Source organism: the organism of the source record quoted next, unplaced genomic scaffold, assembly GCF_019419815.1.
Source record: "Pyrus x bretschneideri cultivar Hongxiangsu unplaced genomic scaffold, Pyrus_bretschneideri_v1 Contig13, whole genome shotgun sequence".
NCBI classification, from domain to species: domain Eukaryota; kingdom Viridiplantae; phylum Streptophyta; class Magnoliopsida; order Rosales; family Rosaceae; genus Pyrus; species Pyrus x bretschneideri.
Window position 1 is genome coordinate 3,003,681 of NW_025999424.1, and position 17,739 is coordinate 3,021,419.

The following is a 17,739-nucleotide window of genomic DNA, read 5'->3' on the forward strand; positions in this document are numbered from 1 at the left end:
CTTGTGACAATGAGATGATCGGCAAGTCATCTCTGGCTACATTTTTGCCTCCTTTTCTCATGCTAGATTGATACGATGACGATAACAACCCCGATCTGGACCACTATATATGCATGAAGTGATGGTAGTTGTAGTCATGAGAGCGTGACCTCAAATTTGAAGGGTTAGTTTATCTATTTTTATGGAAATCTCGTTTAATTCTTTATGTATTTAGCATTATTTTTTTATTTAGATATTTGGGCATAGTCACATTAACTAGAGTATATACGCTTTCCTTATGCACTCAAGTTCGCATATCTCCATTGTAAATTTGATTGAATTTCGGTAAAATATCGCTTGTATTAGGTAAGGGAAAACATCATTCTTTCATCAAATCTTTCCCAAACTTTGCTGATGGAAGTCGCCAGCTTGCATATATCTGATTTCCTGTGAGTTTACTTGAAACTTTCTGCTTCTTATGTTCGATGTTTAAAACTTTCTACATGATACAGAAGTTGGATAGTATATGGAGATTTACTGTCCAACTATCCTCTCTTTCTGCATTCACTAGGTATTATCACAGATTAACAGAGTACTAACTGCAACTTGAAGGAAATGTCCATGTCTGCTAAGTTGATGCTTTATTTATTTTAGGGCAATTTCGTGTATATATAAACAGGTCGTGTGTAGCTTATGATAAATGGTGAATGTGAGGTAGTTGGGATTGGTTAACTTTTCTCATAACATGAACGTGTTACCATATTTTTGCATAATCTATGAAAAAAATGTCACTTTTGGAGAAATATTGGAGAAATTTGATTCAAAGTATTTAATCAACCGATGATTTGGAGAAATACAGGGGATTCATAATTAGGAGATTATTACATTGGGAGTCGTCGACCAAACCTTGGTATGGCGATTTTTGGGAGAAAACTAATGTATCCGTCCTCACAAAAGTGGTGCTAAGGTCCACTCACACCCACCTGTTGCATAATTTGGTCAAAGCGGTACGAAAACAAGGTAGGTTAGGCAAATTAACCATGTACTATTTAAGTAGGCTTAATTACCAAGTAAATGTACGCTAGTTGGTTATCTTAATGTGTCGTTCTTTGTTATATTCAAGTTTAAATCTCTCATTGTATTAAAGTTCAAATAGCTCTTTTGTAAATAGTTTAAAATATGTTTAAGGGGAAAAAAAAATATCTCTTTTAGAAGAACATATATTTTTTTCGCCATGGCCTCGTGCCATACAATAGTTATGCAATCTATGTTGGCCTCTAAATATTAAGATCTATGGGCCCTTTTTGCACTCAATTCTCTCTTTACATGTGTCTTTCTATAGTTTTGAGATAAATAAATCAAAAGGAAAACTAATGAAAAGAATTTGAAAATTTTAAGTTTTAACGATAAGGACAAAATAAAGGGTAAAGTGAATAGTATCAAAATTGATTTTTTAGTGTAAAAATATGGTTTTTCGTTAAAGTGAACAGTATCGAGATCTTTTTGTTAAAGTTCCCTAAATCAAAAGGAAAATTATTTCCTTTAAATAAATTGGAAGCAAGTTATTTTCTCAAAAAAGTATTCCCATTTGCACCTATGCAGCTTTGATTTGCATCATAATTGACATATAGAAAAAAGAAACGTACATATTACATATAACAAAAGCCCAATCCAAATAACTACTATGAAACAAACTCTAGATCATACAAATCTCCAAGAAAAAGTTGTATGAACCATATCAATTACAAAACCGTAATGGGAAACGAAAGAAGAAATTAAGACTGATAGATGGAGTTAGCTAAAGAGATATGAGACCTTCCCTGACCAGCAATCCAAACATGAGAACAAAGAGGCCGACTCCGATGCACTGAGTTGGAGAGACGAGAGTCTGAGAATAAGCAGACAAGGTCACTGCTGCACCAACTATTCCAATCAAAAAAGCACTCGACTTCGGATCCATTTTTTTACCTTTTCTGTTAATAACTTGGGAGGAATGAGAGAAGACACTTTTTGATGAACTTCAACGCTGATATAGTTCAAGATTTTGGTGGATGATTAGAGTTTAAGAGCAACTGAGGTCAACTCTTACGGTTTTTGCATCTCAAGGGCAATGCTTGCCCCTTGATGCTCTCTAAGAGTTCCACAAGTCAACCCCTTAGGTGGATCATCGATAACTAATCACACAGGTGGCTAATTTTTAAACATGATGTAAAATTTAGCTAATTTTCAATATTTTTCAGAATTGAGTCCATTTTTTAATGTTATATTCGGTTTAGATAGTGATTTTCACACTTTTGTTTTCTTTCATTTTGCATTTTTCTTTATTGATGTCTATTGAGTCGTCCATGATTTATTCAAATCAAAGATTAATTAAAAAGAGAACCGTGGTAGAGTTACACGAAGGACACGTCGGTACAGCTGCCCTACTAGAGTAGCTCTCAACGATGTGGGAAAGTTGGGTTTGAAGCGAGTAAGGTTGAGTCTTTGTTGGGAATTTTCAAGTGGGTTAGGGGTTGCTTAGAGGAGTTGAATTCTTGCTTTCCACAATGGAAAACAAAGAAATTGTATTGAGTGTTCATGTTCTTAGTGATTTGATTGAAGGGTTTGTTACTGGTGAATCAGAAGGGGCCGTTTCGATGTATGATAGAGTGAGGCAGCAATTAGTCCCTAATTAAGGAAATGAAGAAACCCCAATTGGCTTTTTCAAGGTTGTTGGTGTAGGAAATTTTGAGTAGAAAAATTTATTGTCCCACATTGGTCATTCCCAAAAGATTTCCTCACTTTATAAGATTTTTTCCCTTATAGAAAGTGATTGGAGTAATAGGTTTTGGAGAATAAAATTGGGCTCAAAATAAATGAATCTGATAAATGTGTCTACATTAAGAGTAATGATAAAACTTTCTTTATTGTCTGCTTGTATGTGGATGGTATGCTCATAATGGGAAACGATAAGATGTAATAAACAAAAAAAAGAAAATGTTGAATTCGAATTTTGACATGAAAAACTTAGGTCAAGCCGATGTCATTTTAGGAATTCAAATTAAGAGAAATAGTGAAGGGTATGTCCTTACACAATCCCATTATGCATAAAAAATATTACGAAGGTTTGGTCAAGTTGACTGCAAACTTGCTGCAACTCCTTTTGATGCTGGATGCAAGTTGGAGAAAAATAAAGGCAATGTCATATCTCAACTTGAATATTCTCAAGTAATTGGAAGTATAATTTACTTGATGAATTCAACTAGGCCCGACTTAGCTTATGCAGTAAGTAGGCTTAGTATATATACAAGTAATCAGGCATAAGCGCATTGGGATGCTTTAGTAAGAGTGTTAAGGTATTTGAAAAATACACTTAACTACGGATTACACTACACTAAGTATCCACCTGTTGTAGAAGGCTTCGGTGATGCCAATTGGATTTCTGACACTACAAAATCCAAGTCGACAAATGGATATGTTTTTACCTTAGGAGGTGTAGCAATATCTTGGAAATCCTCTAAACGGAAATGTATAGCTCGTTCCACCATGGAGTCCGAGTTCATAGCTTTAGACTTGGCTGGTGACGAAGCCGAGTGGCTCAAACATTTTCTGGAGGATATTCCAGTGTGGCCAAAGCCTGTAACTACTATATGTATACATTATGACAGTATGACCGCACAATCAATGGCCAAAAGTCATGTATACAATGGAAAGTCGCAACACATCAGGCGTCGGCATAATACTCTTAAGAAGTTGCTCTCCAATGGAACAATATCCATTGATTATGTAAAGTCAAAGGAACATATGGCTGATCCTTTGACAAAAGGCCTACCAAGAGAGCAAATATTATTTACATCGAGAGGAATGAGTCTCAAGCCAATTCAATGAATCAAACTAGGCGGAAACCTAACCTAGCTAATTGGAGATCCCATGGTCTAGGTTTAATAGGCAAACTGGTTGAGTTTGATTCAAACGTTGAACACACAACTTACCCATTCTTATGATAAAATGTGTGTTGTCTGTTGAGTTTAAGGGGTTATGTTTTATACATTTAATGACATTAATATCTTGTTATCAAGAGGAATATGGTAGACTATTCTTAATTAATGTCACCTATATAGGAGTAAATGGGGCCGCATTTATGAGAAATGAAATGGCTAAATTCTCTAAAACTCCTACAAAATCCAGGATATATTCAAGGCCAAAATGAACACAACCGTATGAATTGATGTGTGGCAGATATGATATGTGTGTAGCATATTGTCTCAATTTACTATTACGGTGAACAGTTCAAGATCTTCCACATCCACTGCGTCACCAAGTAAACCCGATATGTTTTCACTAGGGTAAGTTCAAGTCCAAAAGACACTTCACCCAATGCATATCATGTCTATTCTCTCTCAGTTTTTGGCAGCCTAGTCATACATTTGCATTCAAATGTGGGGTAATTGTTGGAGTTTGAATGAAATTTCAACTCAAACGTGGGGTATTGTTGAAAATTTTGAGTAGAAATTTCATTGTCCCACATTGGCCATTCCCAAAAGGTTTCCTCACTTTATAAGGCTTTGTCCCTTATAGAAAGTGATTGGAGTGATAAGTTTTGGAGAATAAAATTGGGCTCACCCTTGGGGTTGGGCTTTGAGGTGTACTAATTAATTGATAATTAATTAATAATTAATATATATAATTAATTATCAAAAGATGGGTTTTGGGGTGTACTAATTAGTTTATAATTAATTAATAATTAATATATATAATTAATTTGGCTCTTGGGCTCTGAAAATTAAATTCTTTAATAAATTATTTTTTTAATTAATTTGGAATTTAATTAAATTATTTTTTATTTGAACAGACTCATCTTTTCACATGAAGTTTGAAATCAAAAAACGCAGAGAGCACAACACCCCTCTGAAAAGATGTCTCCCAACAGTCACATCTCATTCTCATACCTGTTGCGAACATGCATAATCCCACTATATATACATCCATCTGCATGACATTTAGAACATAGAAAATACAATTCTTCTTCTATAATCCAAAACATCATTACTGAGAGAATCACATAGAAATTCGCCAGAAGTCAAGTTTTCCGGTGTTGGAATTCTGACTTGATCGTTGAATCCTGATGATGCAGACGTCCGTAGAACTACAAGTACTGAGTAGGGACGAAATTTCTATTTCAAGGACATTGCGGTACGTAAGTCTCGATCTTCAATATTTATGTTCAATATTATTTCATTGTTCATACTCTGTTAATTTCCTATTCGCATTTATTATTTATTAGCATATATAATTATATAACAGATTGTTGACATATATCCAACAGTTGGGTTATGGTGGAATTAGGTGTCGATTTGGGAGGTTTGAAGGAGGGTACAGTTGAGAAAATCATTGGATTGCTTTGCAAGGATGGAAAGATACAGGAAGCAAGAAATCTTGTGAAGAAGACTATGGCTTTTGAGCTCAGGCCTAGCAACTCAGTTCTTTTATGACATTACTTGTGGTTATTGTGAGAAGGATTTTGATGATCTGGTTGAGTTTCTATGCCGAAATCAAGTGTGCACCTGATGTTCAGGCTGGGAAAAAGATTATGCGTTCTCTATGTACCAGTTTCGGAACAAGAAGGGCGGAACTATATATGCGAGAATGAGAACATTTAGGCTTCAGTCCTGTTGGGTTAACCTTCGGGTGCTTCTCATGATTATGAATGGAAAATCGTAGGTATACATCACATCAAGAGATAGCCCGAATTCTTAATGAAATTCAAAAGCTGTTGATTCTGCGTATATAGTTAGTAGGGCAAATGCCGTTGTACGTACAACATAGCAAGCACTAGAGTGTGGATGGAGTAGAAAGATAAGCGAGAGCTGGCTTGTTTTTCCAGCATGCAGGCGCAGCTTTCGGGGGTCAAGGATATTATAAACTAGAAAAGCTTACCAACTCGAGTGAAAAAACCGACCCAGATATATAACATTGTCGTGGAACACGGTGGGGAATTTGGAAAATTGTTAAATGGAAAAGAGTCAAAGGTTTAGATCCAACATTCAAGATTGTCTAATTAGGTTTAATGGAGTAGGGAAACTTTGATGATAAATCTTATCATGGTTGTAAAAATGGAGTAAAGTATTTATTATTATTGCCTTTTTTTTTTATATACAAAGTCATGCTCTTCTAAGGTCCTCTTTTGAGGACATTTGAGGACCAAATGAAAAGTATCACAAGATTACATAAATATTTAGTTCTAAAAGCTTAAAATATTTGACAACTTTATAATGCAAAACAAGAAAATGTGTTTTTTTAATGATTTATGAATTTCAAGTTGGTTTTACTTTATTAAGTTGTCAAATAATTTAAGCTTTTGGATCTAAACTAATCTAATTTTGTGGCTAATATGTATTAGGTCCTCATAAGTCCTCAAAATGAAGCCTTAGCAGAGCATGATTGTTTTTATACAAGCGATAGTAGGAAGAGAGAATTAAAATTAGGACTTTGAACACAGAGGTAAATACTCTTAATTCCGAAAAAATGATTAAATTTAATTTATGATGGGTATATGGAGATTTTTTCTATGTGTCGGGAACACAGTTCGCTACAACAAGTATCATAATACAAGTGGTTAAAAAAAAAAATTTCAAGTATCCAACCACTTGTATTATAACACTAGGTGTACTGAACTGTGTTCCTAACACACTAAAAATTTTCTAGTATATATAAAAAATAAGTTGTCAAAGTCAAACACATTAAGTGATTAGTTTCAAGTGATAGTAGAAGACACATGTCACACAATAAATGAGAAAGGTAGCTATTAGTGGCATTCCGCAAGTCAAGTCTCAAAATCTTATATCATATGCATGTTTCCAATTTGGTCGTGATTCACTTTGCCAAATTGGGGTCAACGTTGGTGCAGTTGGAAGTGTGTGGTGACCTCTTTTATTTGGTATATCAGAGCAAGTACGAGAGCAGGTAATACACTTCACAATTCATGGATCCGTCCGCCCAAAGAAGAATTTTTTGGAGCTTTAGTACTGTTTACTTTAACGAAAAATCACATTTTTATATTAAAAAATCAATTTTGATATTATTCACTTTACCTTTTATTTTATCCTTATCGTTAAAACTCAAAGTTTACAAGTCATTTTCATTAGTTTCTTGAAATTTTTCAATTTTTATGAATCTTTTCAGGTCCTGATGCAAACGTAGAGAGAGACTTTATGTGTTTACTGCATGCATATAAACACCCCTTCGACTCCTGTTCCAAGCACAACAATTAGCTTCCACAACTCGGGTTTCCAAAACCGATTAAAAACCGCGAATTTAATCCAGCACGAAAAACATTTGGAGAAACATGAAGGCAGGAGCAGCTATTGAGCTTGGTCATGGTGAGTCCAACTCCAAAGGGATAGCTTCAACCACTGCAAGCGCAGGGGTGAATCGAGGAGCATCTATCCTCGACTTCATTCTGCGTATAGTTGCGTTTCTTGGGACATTGGTGAGCGCAATCGCCATGGGAACCACCAGGGAAAGGCTTCCTTTCTTCACTCAGTTCCTTCAGTTCAGGCCTGAGTACGATGATCTTCCCACATTCACGTATGTTTCCTCACCACCAACTTTTCTGTGCTCATAAAATAGTAGACCTTCTAATGCATAAACTAATGAAGTTTAATCTTCTTACATTAACAGGTTTTTCGTGGTTGCGAATTCCATTGTGTGCGCCTATCTGGTGTTTTCTCTAGCCCTTTCCGTCTTCCACATCATACGAAGCAATGCTAAGAAGAGCAGGATTATCTTGATCTTCTTCGACACGGTAATACCTCATTAAGATTTTGCGAGTTTACATCGTACTATCCATTACGCTTAAAGTTCGCTTAACGAAAGTGAGTTTTGTACCGCTGTGCAGGCAATGCTTGCTCTTCTGATGGCAGGTGCTTCTGCAGCAGCAGCTATTGTGTACTTAGCACACAAGGGAAATGCCAAGGCGAATTGGTTTGCCATTTGCCAACAATTCAACGCCTTCTGTGAGCGTATCTCTGGCTCTTTGATCGGATCTTTTGTTGGAGTTGTTGTGTTCATGCTCTTAATCTTGCTGTCAGCTGCGGCCCTCTCTAAGCGCTGAGCGTTTAACACATGCTTCGTGCGTCAGTTTGTTGATTCACGTGACAGAGTGAATTTGCGTGACTCGTGTGTCATCTAAGATGTTTGTTTTTCCATTTGATACAAAATGTATATTGTGTTAATGTATTCCATTTTCTTTCCTTGCTCAATTCGACTGTGAATTCGGGTTTGTGTAACTATTTCAATCTGCTATATTGCATGCAGTCTATCATTTTATTTGGACACAAAATGTTGCTCTTAGAACGAACTAAAATGAATGCAAACGAAGACCGGTAGCCAAAGGGTTCAAACTCATTTACAAATCATATCAGAACTTTAAGAAGCAAAACTTTCTATTAGAACTACTATACTGGTCACACTTGTTTAACAATTTCGAATACACTGGGTCAACAATCTGAGGCTTAAATCCACGGTGTTTTTAACAGGACCTAGGTTTGCAATCGAACAAAAAATGCATAAGAGCACTGTTATCTGCTTCAATTAGGCTATAGCCAGGCTCCTTCTTCACCTCTACATCCCCTCGCCTCTCACCTCGCGAAGCATATATGTTAGATAATAGCACGAAATCCCACTCTCGTCCCTTCTCATTTCAAGTAGTCGCTTATTTGCACGCCTTCCCAGCTCAAGGTTTCCATAAACTCCACATGCCCCAAGCAGATTCCTCCAAACAATGGCATTGGGAGCAATCTCCACTTTCTCTATGAACTCAAATGCTTCATTTAATACCCCGGCACGCCCTAACAAATCCACCATGCACCCGCAATGCTTTATGTTTGGCACAATTCTGTAAACATTCTTCATTAGATTGAAATATCTGCGCCCCTCTTCTACTTTCCCGGCATGACTGCAAGCAACCAAAACTCCAACAACATGATCTCGTTAGGCCTGCATTTCAGCCTTCGCATCTCTTTAAACAGATTAACCGATTCCTTGGTGTGGCCATGAAATGCCAACCCTCCCATCACCGAATTCCATGAAGACACAACCTTGTCCCTCATCCGCCAGAATACATATCTATGATGCTCATATCTCCCGAACCCATCTCCAGAAGAGCGGAATGTATTGCCCTACGTCCAAATCTCTGAAATCTTTCACGCAGACAAAAGTGTTGGTTAAACTTTTTGAAACTGTAAACTTAAGCTGCTAAAGAGATGGCTAAGAAGCTCTGAATTTCATTAATTCAACTTGAATGAGAAATTACAACTTAAATAAGAAAAATAAGTCAACTGCTGCAACCAACTTAACGTCCACTTTGCAGATTTTGTGGAACTACATACCACGACTCCAGCATGAAAAATAAACATGATTAACAACCTAACTATTACGCCTACAACTCAGGGATTCTCCTGTAGACTAGGTAAACAAGTCTCCTAACTACATGCAACCACTTTATTGAAAAATAAATAATCTAAAGATAAATCTTAACACCCTCCCTTAAACTGATTTCTACAGAAAAACAGTTTAGGATTGATCTTCATCTCCACTTCACTCCTGTGCGAGTCCCTCCCTTGAACAAACTCCAAGCATACTTCTAAGCTTGTCGAACACTGATTGTTTGAGAGGTTTTGTCATGAGATCAGCAGCTTGATCTTCACTCTTACAGAACTGCAACTCAATCACACCATCTTTGCATAGATCATGCAAGAAATGGTATCTAACATCGATATGTTTGCTTCTTCCATGCATAATTGGATTCTTGAAAATTTGTTGAAACATTATCACGATAAATTGTTAAACCTTGTTGCTGGTTACCAAGAACTTCTAGCATTCTTCTCAACCAAATAGCTTGGTAGGAACATGAAGCAGCTGCCACAAACTCAGCTTTAGTAGTGGATAATGTCACAATTTGCTGCTTCTTCGAGGACCATGAAACTGTACCTGAAGTTGTTAAAAACACATTTTCAGAAATGCTTTTACGATCATCAATATCACCTGCGTAATCACTGTCAGTAAAACCAATGGAAACTTGACTTTCTTCCTTTCTTATAAAGAATCTTAGAGTTTATTGTGTCTTTCAAGTAACGAAAGACTCTTGTGGCTGCCCTGAGATGCATCTCAGTGGGATTCTCTATATATCGACTTGTCACGCTTAGAGAATGCATGATATCAGGCCTCGTGGAAGTTAGATACATCAAACTTCCAACTATCTGTTTGAAATAAGTGTTGTCAACTCTCTCCCCATCAGGATCTTTACTCAACTTTAATCCTTACCTTTGCTGGAGTTCCAATTGGATTGCAGTTCAGCATTTGAAACCTTTCCAATACTTCCAGAACATATTTTTTTTGGCAAATAAAAATACCAGTTGCTGATTGTACTACTTCTATGCCAAGAAAGTAGTGCATCAGTCCCAAGTCACTCGTATCAAACTCTTTCATCATACACTTCTTAAAATCATCATACATATCAACACCATTTCCATTATAAATTAGATCATCAACATAAAGGCATACAATGAGCATTTTACCTTCATCACCAACCTTAACGTACAAAGTATGCTCATATGGACACTTTTGGAAGCCTTGTTTGACAAAGTATGCATCTACACAGCTGTACCAAGCTCGTGGTGCTTGTTTCAACCCATAAAGTGCCTTCTTCAACCTTAGAACCTTCTTCTCTTTACCTTGCTGCACATAGCCTGGAGGTTGATCGACAAACACTTGTTCTTGCAATTCACCATGTAAAAAGGCAGATTTCACATCTAATTGAAAAATAGGCCAGGAGTTTAAGCAACTAGAGAGATTACCAAACGAATTGTGTCTTACCTTGCAAATGGGGCAAACACTTCTTTGAAATCGACACCATATTCTTGCTTGTATCCGTTTGCTAGTAAACGGGCCTTGTGCTTGCCCACCTCACCTTTCTCATTCAATTTGGTTTTAAAAACCCACTTCACACCAATAGTCTTCTGACCCTTAGGCAAATTAGTAATCTTCCATGTATCATTTTTCTTAATTGACTTAATTTCAGCATCCATTGCCTTTTTCCATTTTTGAGTCCTCAACTGCTTCCTCAAAGGCGAGAGGAGTATAATTTACAAACAAAGCAAAGTATGCAGTAGTATCATTATCAGAGAGTTTATCTCCACTTACATAATCAATCATCCTCGTTTGGAATATGTGCATATACTATGCACCCAAACGCTTTAAAGTGATCCATGGAGCGTTACTGTCCATTCCAAGCTTCCTCAGGTGTCATATTTTTAATAGAAAAAGTGGGGCACCTGTTCAAAACATGAATGGACCATAAAACTATTTCAGGCCAAAAACTTTTAGGAACTCCCTTAACTAAAAAGTTTATGACCATGTTAAGAATAGTTCGATTTTTTTCTCTCGGATACACCATTTTGCTGGGGTGCATATGAAGTAGTGAGTTGCCTTCGAATCCCTTGCTCATCACAAAAAACTTCAAACTCTTTTGGGCAATACTTACCACCATGATCAGTTCGAAGGGTTTTGATCATTCTTCCACTTTCATTCTTAACAAGTGCCTTGAAGCTTTTAAATGCATTAAAAGCCTCTGATTTTTCCTGTAAAAAATACACCTATGGCTTTCTATTGAAGTCATCAATAAAAAATAAAAAAAATTCTTCTTACCATTCAATACTGGATTGATTGGACCATATATGTCTTAATGCACCAACTCCAGTAGGTTTTGAGCTTTCCAAGCTTTTCCTTTGGGAAGTTGATCACGATGTTGTTTGCTTACAACACACTCTTCACAGACTTCAGATGGAGGTGTGATCATGGGAAGGCCATTCACCATTTACTACTGATGCAGTGTCCTCAAGCCATTGGAATTCAAATGGCTATATCGAAAATGCCACAGCCATGATGAATTGTCTTTCTTAGCCTCAAACAAGTTTGGATAGTCTTGATCTTCAGCGGAAAAAATCTGTTTTGGCTCATTTGAACCACAGTAATGGCACCCCTTACAGGATCATATATCTTATATGCATCTTTCTAAAGAGTTATTATATAACCTTTTTCTTGTAACTGTTCAGCGCTTCACAAATTTGTTTTCAAACTAGGCACATAAAACGCATTTGAAATTGTTTCAACAAAATCATTCTTAGTCCTATTCTTAGTCCTTATAGGTCACAGTAATTTGAAAGTTTTCATTCAGAAATGAAAATGATGACTTACAACCACTCATATGAATGTTGCAACCTGTGTCTACATACCACACTTATGAATCGATCTCTTCCTTGACGTGGAAAGCCATCAAAAGTGTCTCATCATCCTTCTTTTTAGCAAAGTTGGACTTCTCTTCTTTCTCTTTGTCTTTTGGCAACTTCGTGTAGCATTCATTGTGATAATGCCCATAATTTCCACACCTGTACCACTCAATGTCAGACTTGTCAACTTGTCATTTTCCTCTATTCTGAGAGTGATCATCATGTCTCTTAGAACTTTGGTGTTATCTGTCTCCATCTCGGTTGCCTCGACCACTTCTTCCTCTACCTCTACCTCGGCCTCTTCCTCTTGAGCTTGAGGATTTAGAAAAGGTAGAAGCTTTCAGAGCTTGTTCTTTTGAGTTAACACGTTCTGTGGTGCCACGGTTCAGCTGTTGCTCATGACCAACAAGGAGCTTCTGAGCTCATCAATCGACATCTCCGCGGTGTCATTTGACTCTTCAATATAGCAAACGATATAGTTAATCTTTGGAGCCATAGGTCTCAGGATCTTATCTACAATGGACCCATCATCAAGCTTGTCACCATGGATTCATATTTTGTTTGCAATCTCCATGGTCTTTGCGAAATACTCGGTGACAAACTCTCCATTCTTCATTTGAAGAGTCTCAAAGTCTCGTTTTAGGGCCTGAAGCTGTGCACGCTTCACTCTTGCTGACCCTTGGCACTTTTTCTTCATGGAGTCCCAAATGTGCTTGGAAGTATCCTTCTGAAAAATAGTCTCCAAAATCGCACTATCAATTGATTAGAATAGGTAATTCTTTATCTTCAAATCCTTCAACTTCAGTTCTTCAAGCTTCCGTTGCTGCACAGCCGTAATAGTACTTTCTTTGGGTATAGTATATCACGTTTCCACAAGATCCCAATACTCTTTGGAGCGTAGGAAATTCTTCATCAACATGCTCCAATGATCGTAGTGGCCGTCGAAGCATGGAATCGCTGGTTGAACGAAATTCTCCGCTAGCTTGTCAAACGCCATGGATGCTTGCTACTGCAAGGACAAAAGCTGCTGCTTCTATGTGAGATTCTCAACACATGCCTAGTAGGGGCTCTGATGCCAAATGTTGGTTAAACTTTTTGAAACTGTAAACTTAAGCTTGCTGATAAAGAGATGGCTAAGAAGCTATGAATTTCATTAATTCAACTTTGAATGAGAAATTACAACTTAAATAAGAAAAACAAGTCTACTGCTGCAACAAACATAACGTTCACTTTGCAGATTTTGTGGAACTACATACCACGACTCCAGCATGAAAAATAAACATGATTAACAACCTAACCATGACTCCTACAACTTAGGAATTCTCTTGTAGACTAGGTAAACAGGTCTCCTAACTACGTGCAACCACTTTATTGAAAAATAAATAATCTAAAGATAAATGTTAACAAAAAGACTCAAAAACATTGTCACTTCGTCAGGCTTTTCTCCCAGATTTCTCTCATCTCGTCAAACATGTGCAATGCCTGCTCATTTGAGGCGCAGAGTACATAACCAGCAATCATTGCATTACAAGTCTCGTCTCTTTTCGGAACCTCATCAAAGAGCTTCCTTGCACTCTCCATCTTCTTGCATATCCTGCTGTCAAAGGTGACCACGGCACAAACCCCTCTTCGCCGAGTCATCAAAAATCGCGCTTGCAAACGTGTTCGACTCGAACCTGAACCTCACAACCTTCCCATGAAACCCCATTCCCATGTTAACCCAAGAAAGCTTAGTGCAGGATTTTCCATCTGGTTATACAGTAAAACCGCATTTAAAGTGTTTTGGCTCTGAGCTGAGCCTCTGATCATGGTGTTCCACATGAAGGTGTCTGGTTCAGACCCATGATCGAATGGCATAGTTTATGGTGCCTGAAATCTCCATGGCGCTGCAGAATATGAGTTCTCGTATGGCGGAATAGTTCGAATTGAAGCCGTTGACCACCATGGAGCCGTAGACTTGCTTGAGAGCTCGGAGGTTGGTGCATTTTGGCCATAGGCTTGACCGTTAGTGGCGGTTGGCGCTCCTGTCGTCTGGTCTCCTTCGGATCATTACACGTAGCTCCGCCGCTAGGACTCTTGGGAGGAAGCCCAAACTCAAATTAAAAGGAGAATGGGCTGAAAATGGGCTTTAAGCTCGGATTTTCGGCCCATCTAATTTAGAATGGACCACCGAGCTACAATTCTAGGCTCTAATTGTTGAAACGGAGCAACGCACAATGAGAAAGAGTGAGAGTTTAAATAGTTGGAATAGTTGTGGTAGAAATTTTATGTGCGTTAAAGCATAAATTTTGTATTAGTAGTGTTGATATTTGAAACCGCAGAAGATCAATAACTCGTCAATATGTTTTGCTACTAATATATTATCAATAATTTATGGGCACCATATCAACTGTCTACGTAATCACTGGTTTGTGTGTTTGAGCTAAAAGTTTCATCATCGTAGTTGTCAGCATCACCATGGCAAGACCTTGTTATTTGTATCATTTGTGAGTGTTGTATAATATAGGGTAGAAGTGGAAATGGATCGTCTTAAAGTATACCAATTTATATTTTTGTGTTATGTTCATATCAATCAATGAGTTGATTAACACGCAAAAATGATACAAAAGTTTTTTTTTTTGTTTTTTGGTCCAAATACAAAAGTAATAATCTAATAATACAATAATAGTTGGACAATGTTAGCTACGTTCTTAACATGTTCGCATTAAATTGTTCATGCGAGTTTCGAACTATATATTATGTCGTGTCTAAAATTATCACCCTTAATATAGACGGTAACGTGCACTTTGTTCATGGTCCTTGTGTGTTTCAAACAATAATTAAATCAAGCACAAATAATTGTGAAAAATAAAAATCAACTTAGGTGGTAACAAATCTATGAAATAATAACCCTACAACTGCCTCCTACATAAGAAATTGTTTTAAATCTGTCCCCAAGAATCTAACATGATAATTTCGTCAACGATACAGTCATGATCATCCTGATTTCTCAACAGAAACATGTTCTTGATAAATAATTTTAAAAGAAGAAATAATGTTGCATTTTTTAAGAGCAAATAAGAAGAAAAGAAAGAAGAAGAAGATCTGCGGCCTCCCCTGGCCTCCCCCGGATACCATATATAATTTGTTCAAATAAAATATAAGGTACTTCTGATAGCTATCACATCTTAAAGAATACAATAAATATATTTAATTAGCTATGTTTATGTCACAGAAGACTAGTCATTGGGATATAGTTATAAACATTATCTTTCAACAATATTATATGAGGAATATATCTCACGTTTCAACGTATTTTTAAAATAACTTAAATTTTTTTGTTAAAATTATTTTTGGATTCTAAAAGCAATTTAAGTGTTTTTTTCCTTCAAAATTTACTTGTATTTTGTTAATGATTAATTCCAAAAGCACTTCAAGTGTTTTCAGTCATTTTAAAAACATTTTCAAACGAGCCAATAGATGTTATAATTCTCAAATAGATAGTTGGAGATAGTCACTACCAAAATGTCCCCTCACTTTATAAAGCTTTGTTCCTTATAGAAAGTGATTCAAGTGATGGACCATGAAACATAAAATTGGACTCAACCTTGAGGTTGGACTTTGGGGTGTACTAATTAATTGATAATTATTTTTATATCAACATACATCTTTTCAAATGAAGTTTGAAGTGATGAAAGAACGTTAGAGAGCAAAGCACCCCTTTGAGAAGATGGCTCCCAACAGACGCATCTTATTCTCATACCTGTTGCGAACATGCATGAACTATTATATATACATCCATTTGCTTGGTATTTAGTGCACAGAAATGTAAAATTCTTCTTCTACAATCCCAAACATTCATACTCAGAGAACCACAAAGAAATTCTCCAGAAGTCAAGTTTTCCGGTGCTGGAATTCTGACTTAGATCATTGAATCCTGGTGAAGCAGACGTCCGTAGAACTACAAGCACTGAATAAGGATGAAATTTTTGTTCCAAGGACATTGCGGTACGCAAGCCTCAATCTTTAATTTGTCTGTTTAATATTATTTCATTTTTGTTCTTACTCTGTTAAGATATTTATTATTTATTAACATATATAAATTTATCATTGATTGTTGATATTTATCTAACAATAAGTAAGTGGTAAATTTCACTGTAGCATTTGTGTCTCGTCAATGTCGTCACACTATTGGTAGAGTACGAAACAGTACATCTAATAAAGGTATTTGATATTGTTATAACTTCTGACTGGTTTATCGTCTGAACAACCATGGCTAGTTTAGTGATTAGAAACGAATTTTGTATTTGTATTCTATATGGTATATTTGAGGTTCGATTAATTTCTGATGCTAATAAATCACACGATGATGATCAGAAAAATGTTGAAATGTCTTTGTGAGTTTTTTCGATCTTGAAAAATATAAACTACAGTGATAAAACCCTTAGCTGGTCCCCTTTTTTGAAAGAAAGAAAGCCGATTTATTGTCTGATGGTTGTGGGCCTGTGGTCCTAACCCTTCTTTTTGTATCCTGCGTTTCCACAACTCTCTCAAAGATAAGCTTTTAGGTTTTTGATGTGCCCCATGCACTCAAAGATAAGTGAGAATTAAGTGGAACAACTTGCTTCCACTTTCGATTAAGCAACTCAAAAGCATCCGATAAGCTTTTCCCGATTTGTTTGTGAATTGCTTGAATTTGGTCTGATTAACGAGAGGGACTTTGAATGATGTTCCCAATAGTTCTAATTAGTCTGTATAAATATCCAAAATCGTTTGATTTAGGTGCACTAATTCCATCATTAGCCCAAGTTTGATCACCAATAAGCCTATAGTTAGATACCTAAATTAATTAGAGTGCCCTTAATCTAGACAAGATCAATTATCAAAAACTAATTAAATCTGACATTTTAGGTCTAGCTAGATGCCATGCCAATTATTCCTCTTTGAAAAGAAAAAAAGAAGCGAATGCATATGGTAACTAGAAATATGTGATGACAAGAAGCTATTAGTCATATTGCAGAGAAGTTTTCGGCGTCAATACATACATATCTGACACACCCTGACCGAAATCAAGGCGCGTTGGCCGTCAAGCAAAGATGACATAGCCATGTGCACAGTGCGGAAGCGATAATAATATAAAAATACAAATAAATAAAAACCAAACTAATAAGAGCACTAAATAAGATAAGGTGCAAAACGAAATAAGTGTGAATTCACAACCAGAGCACAAGTAGCCTAAGTGCAGTCCAGCAGGATAAATACTAATTATACAACACCCAAAGGTGACCATACAATGGTGGTAATCTGTCAGAGCTGCCGTGGATTCCTCACAAGTCACCAAAAAGCACTCCTAACTAGAACCTGGAGGGGTGCAAAACAGAAAGTGTGAGTGGGCAAAAACAAAGCTTTTCAAAACCATTTCAATTATCAAAGATTGTAACCCCTCGCCGTAAAACCTGTATAATTTCCTAGAAAATAGAATATATAACTATACCACAACCATGCTCAGAATAGC

The 17,739-nt window shown here is 36.6% G+C and overlaps 2 protein-coding genes and 1 pseudogene across 2 annotated transcripts; 1 reads left to right on the top strand and 2 right to left on the bottom strand.

Moving 5' to 3' along the window:
- Window positions 1–1,607: 1,607 nt before the first annotated feature.
- Window positions 1,608–2,144, bottom strand: LOC125474685. Its single transcript, XM_048578662.1, has one exon. It carries the CDS (start codon window positions 1,937–1,939, stop codon window positions 1,778–1,780), a length of 162 nt encoding a protein of 53 aa, XP_048434619.1. The 5' UTR covers window positions 1,940–2,144; the 3' UTR covers window positions 1,608–1,777.
- A 5,159-nt stretch (window positions 2,145–7,303) lies between these two features.
- Window positions 7,304–8,133, top strand: LOC103951050 (casparian strip membrane protein 1-like). Its single transcript, XM_009362333.2, has 3 exons — window positions 7,304–7,545; window positions 7,639–7,762; window positions 7,856–8,133. Exons 1-3 carry the CDS (start codon window positions 7,304–7,306, stop codon window positions 8,069–8,071), a joined length of 582 nt encoding a protein of 193 aa, XP_009360608.1. The 3' UTR covers window positions 8,072–8,133.
- A 355-nt stretch (window positions 8,134–8,488) lies between these two features.
- On the bottom strand, window positions 8,489–14,295 carry LOC103951095 (annotated as a pseudogene).
- Between the last annotated feature and the right edge of the window lie 3,444 nt (window positions 14,296–17,739).

Excerpts from the sequence above, each read along its gene's own strand:
- LOC103951050 (XM_009362333.2), top strand. The coding sequence starts at position 7,304 with ATGAAGGCAGGAGCAGCTATTGAGCTTGGTCATGGTGAGTCCAACTCC. Across the intron at positions 7,546-7,638 it reads GATGATCTTCCCACATTCAC|GTTTTTCGTGGTTGCGAATT; the intron begins GTATGTTTCCTC and ends TTACATTAACAG. Across the intron at positions 7,763-7,855 it reads TCTTGATCTTCTTCGACACG|GCAATGCTTGCTCTTCTGAT; the intron begins GTAATACCTCAT and ends ACCGCTGTGCAG.
- LOC125474685 (XM_048578662.1), bottom strand. The coding sequence starts at position 1,939 with ATGGATCCGAAGTCGAGTGCTTTTTTGATTGGAATAGTTGGTGCAGCA.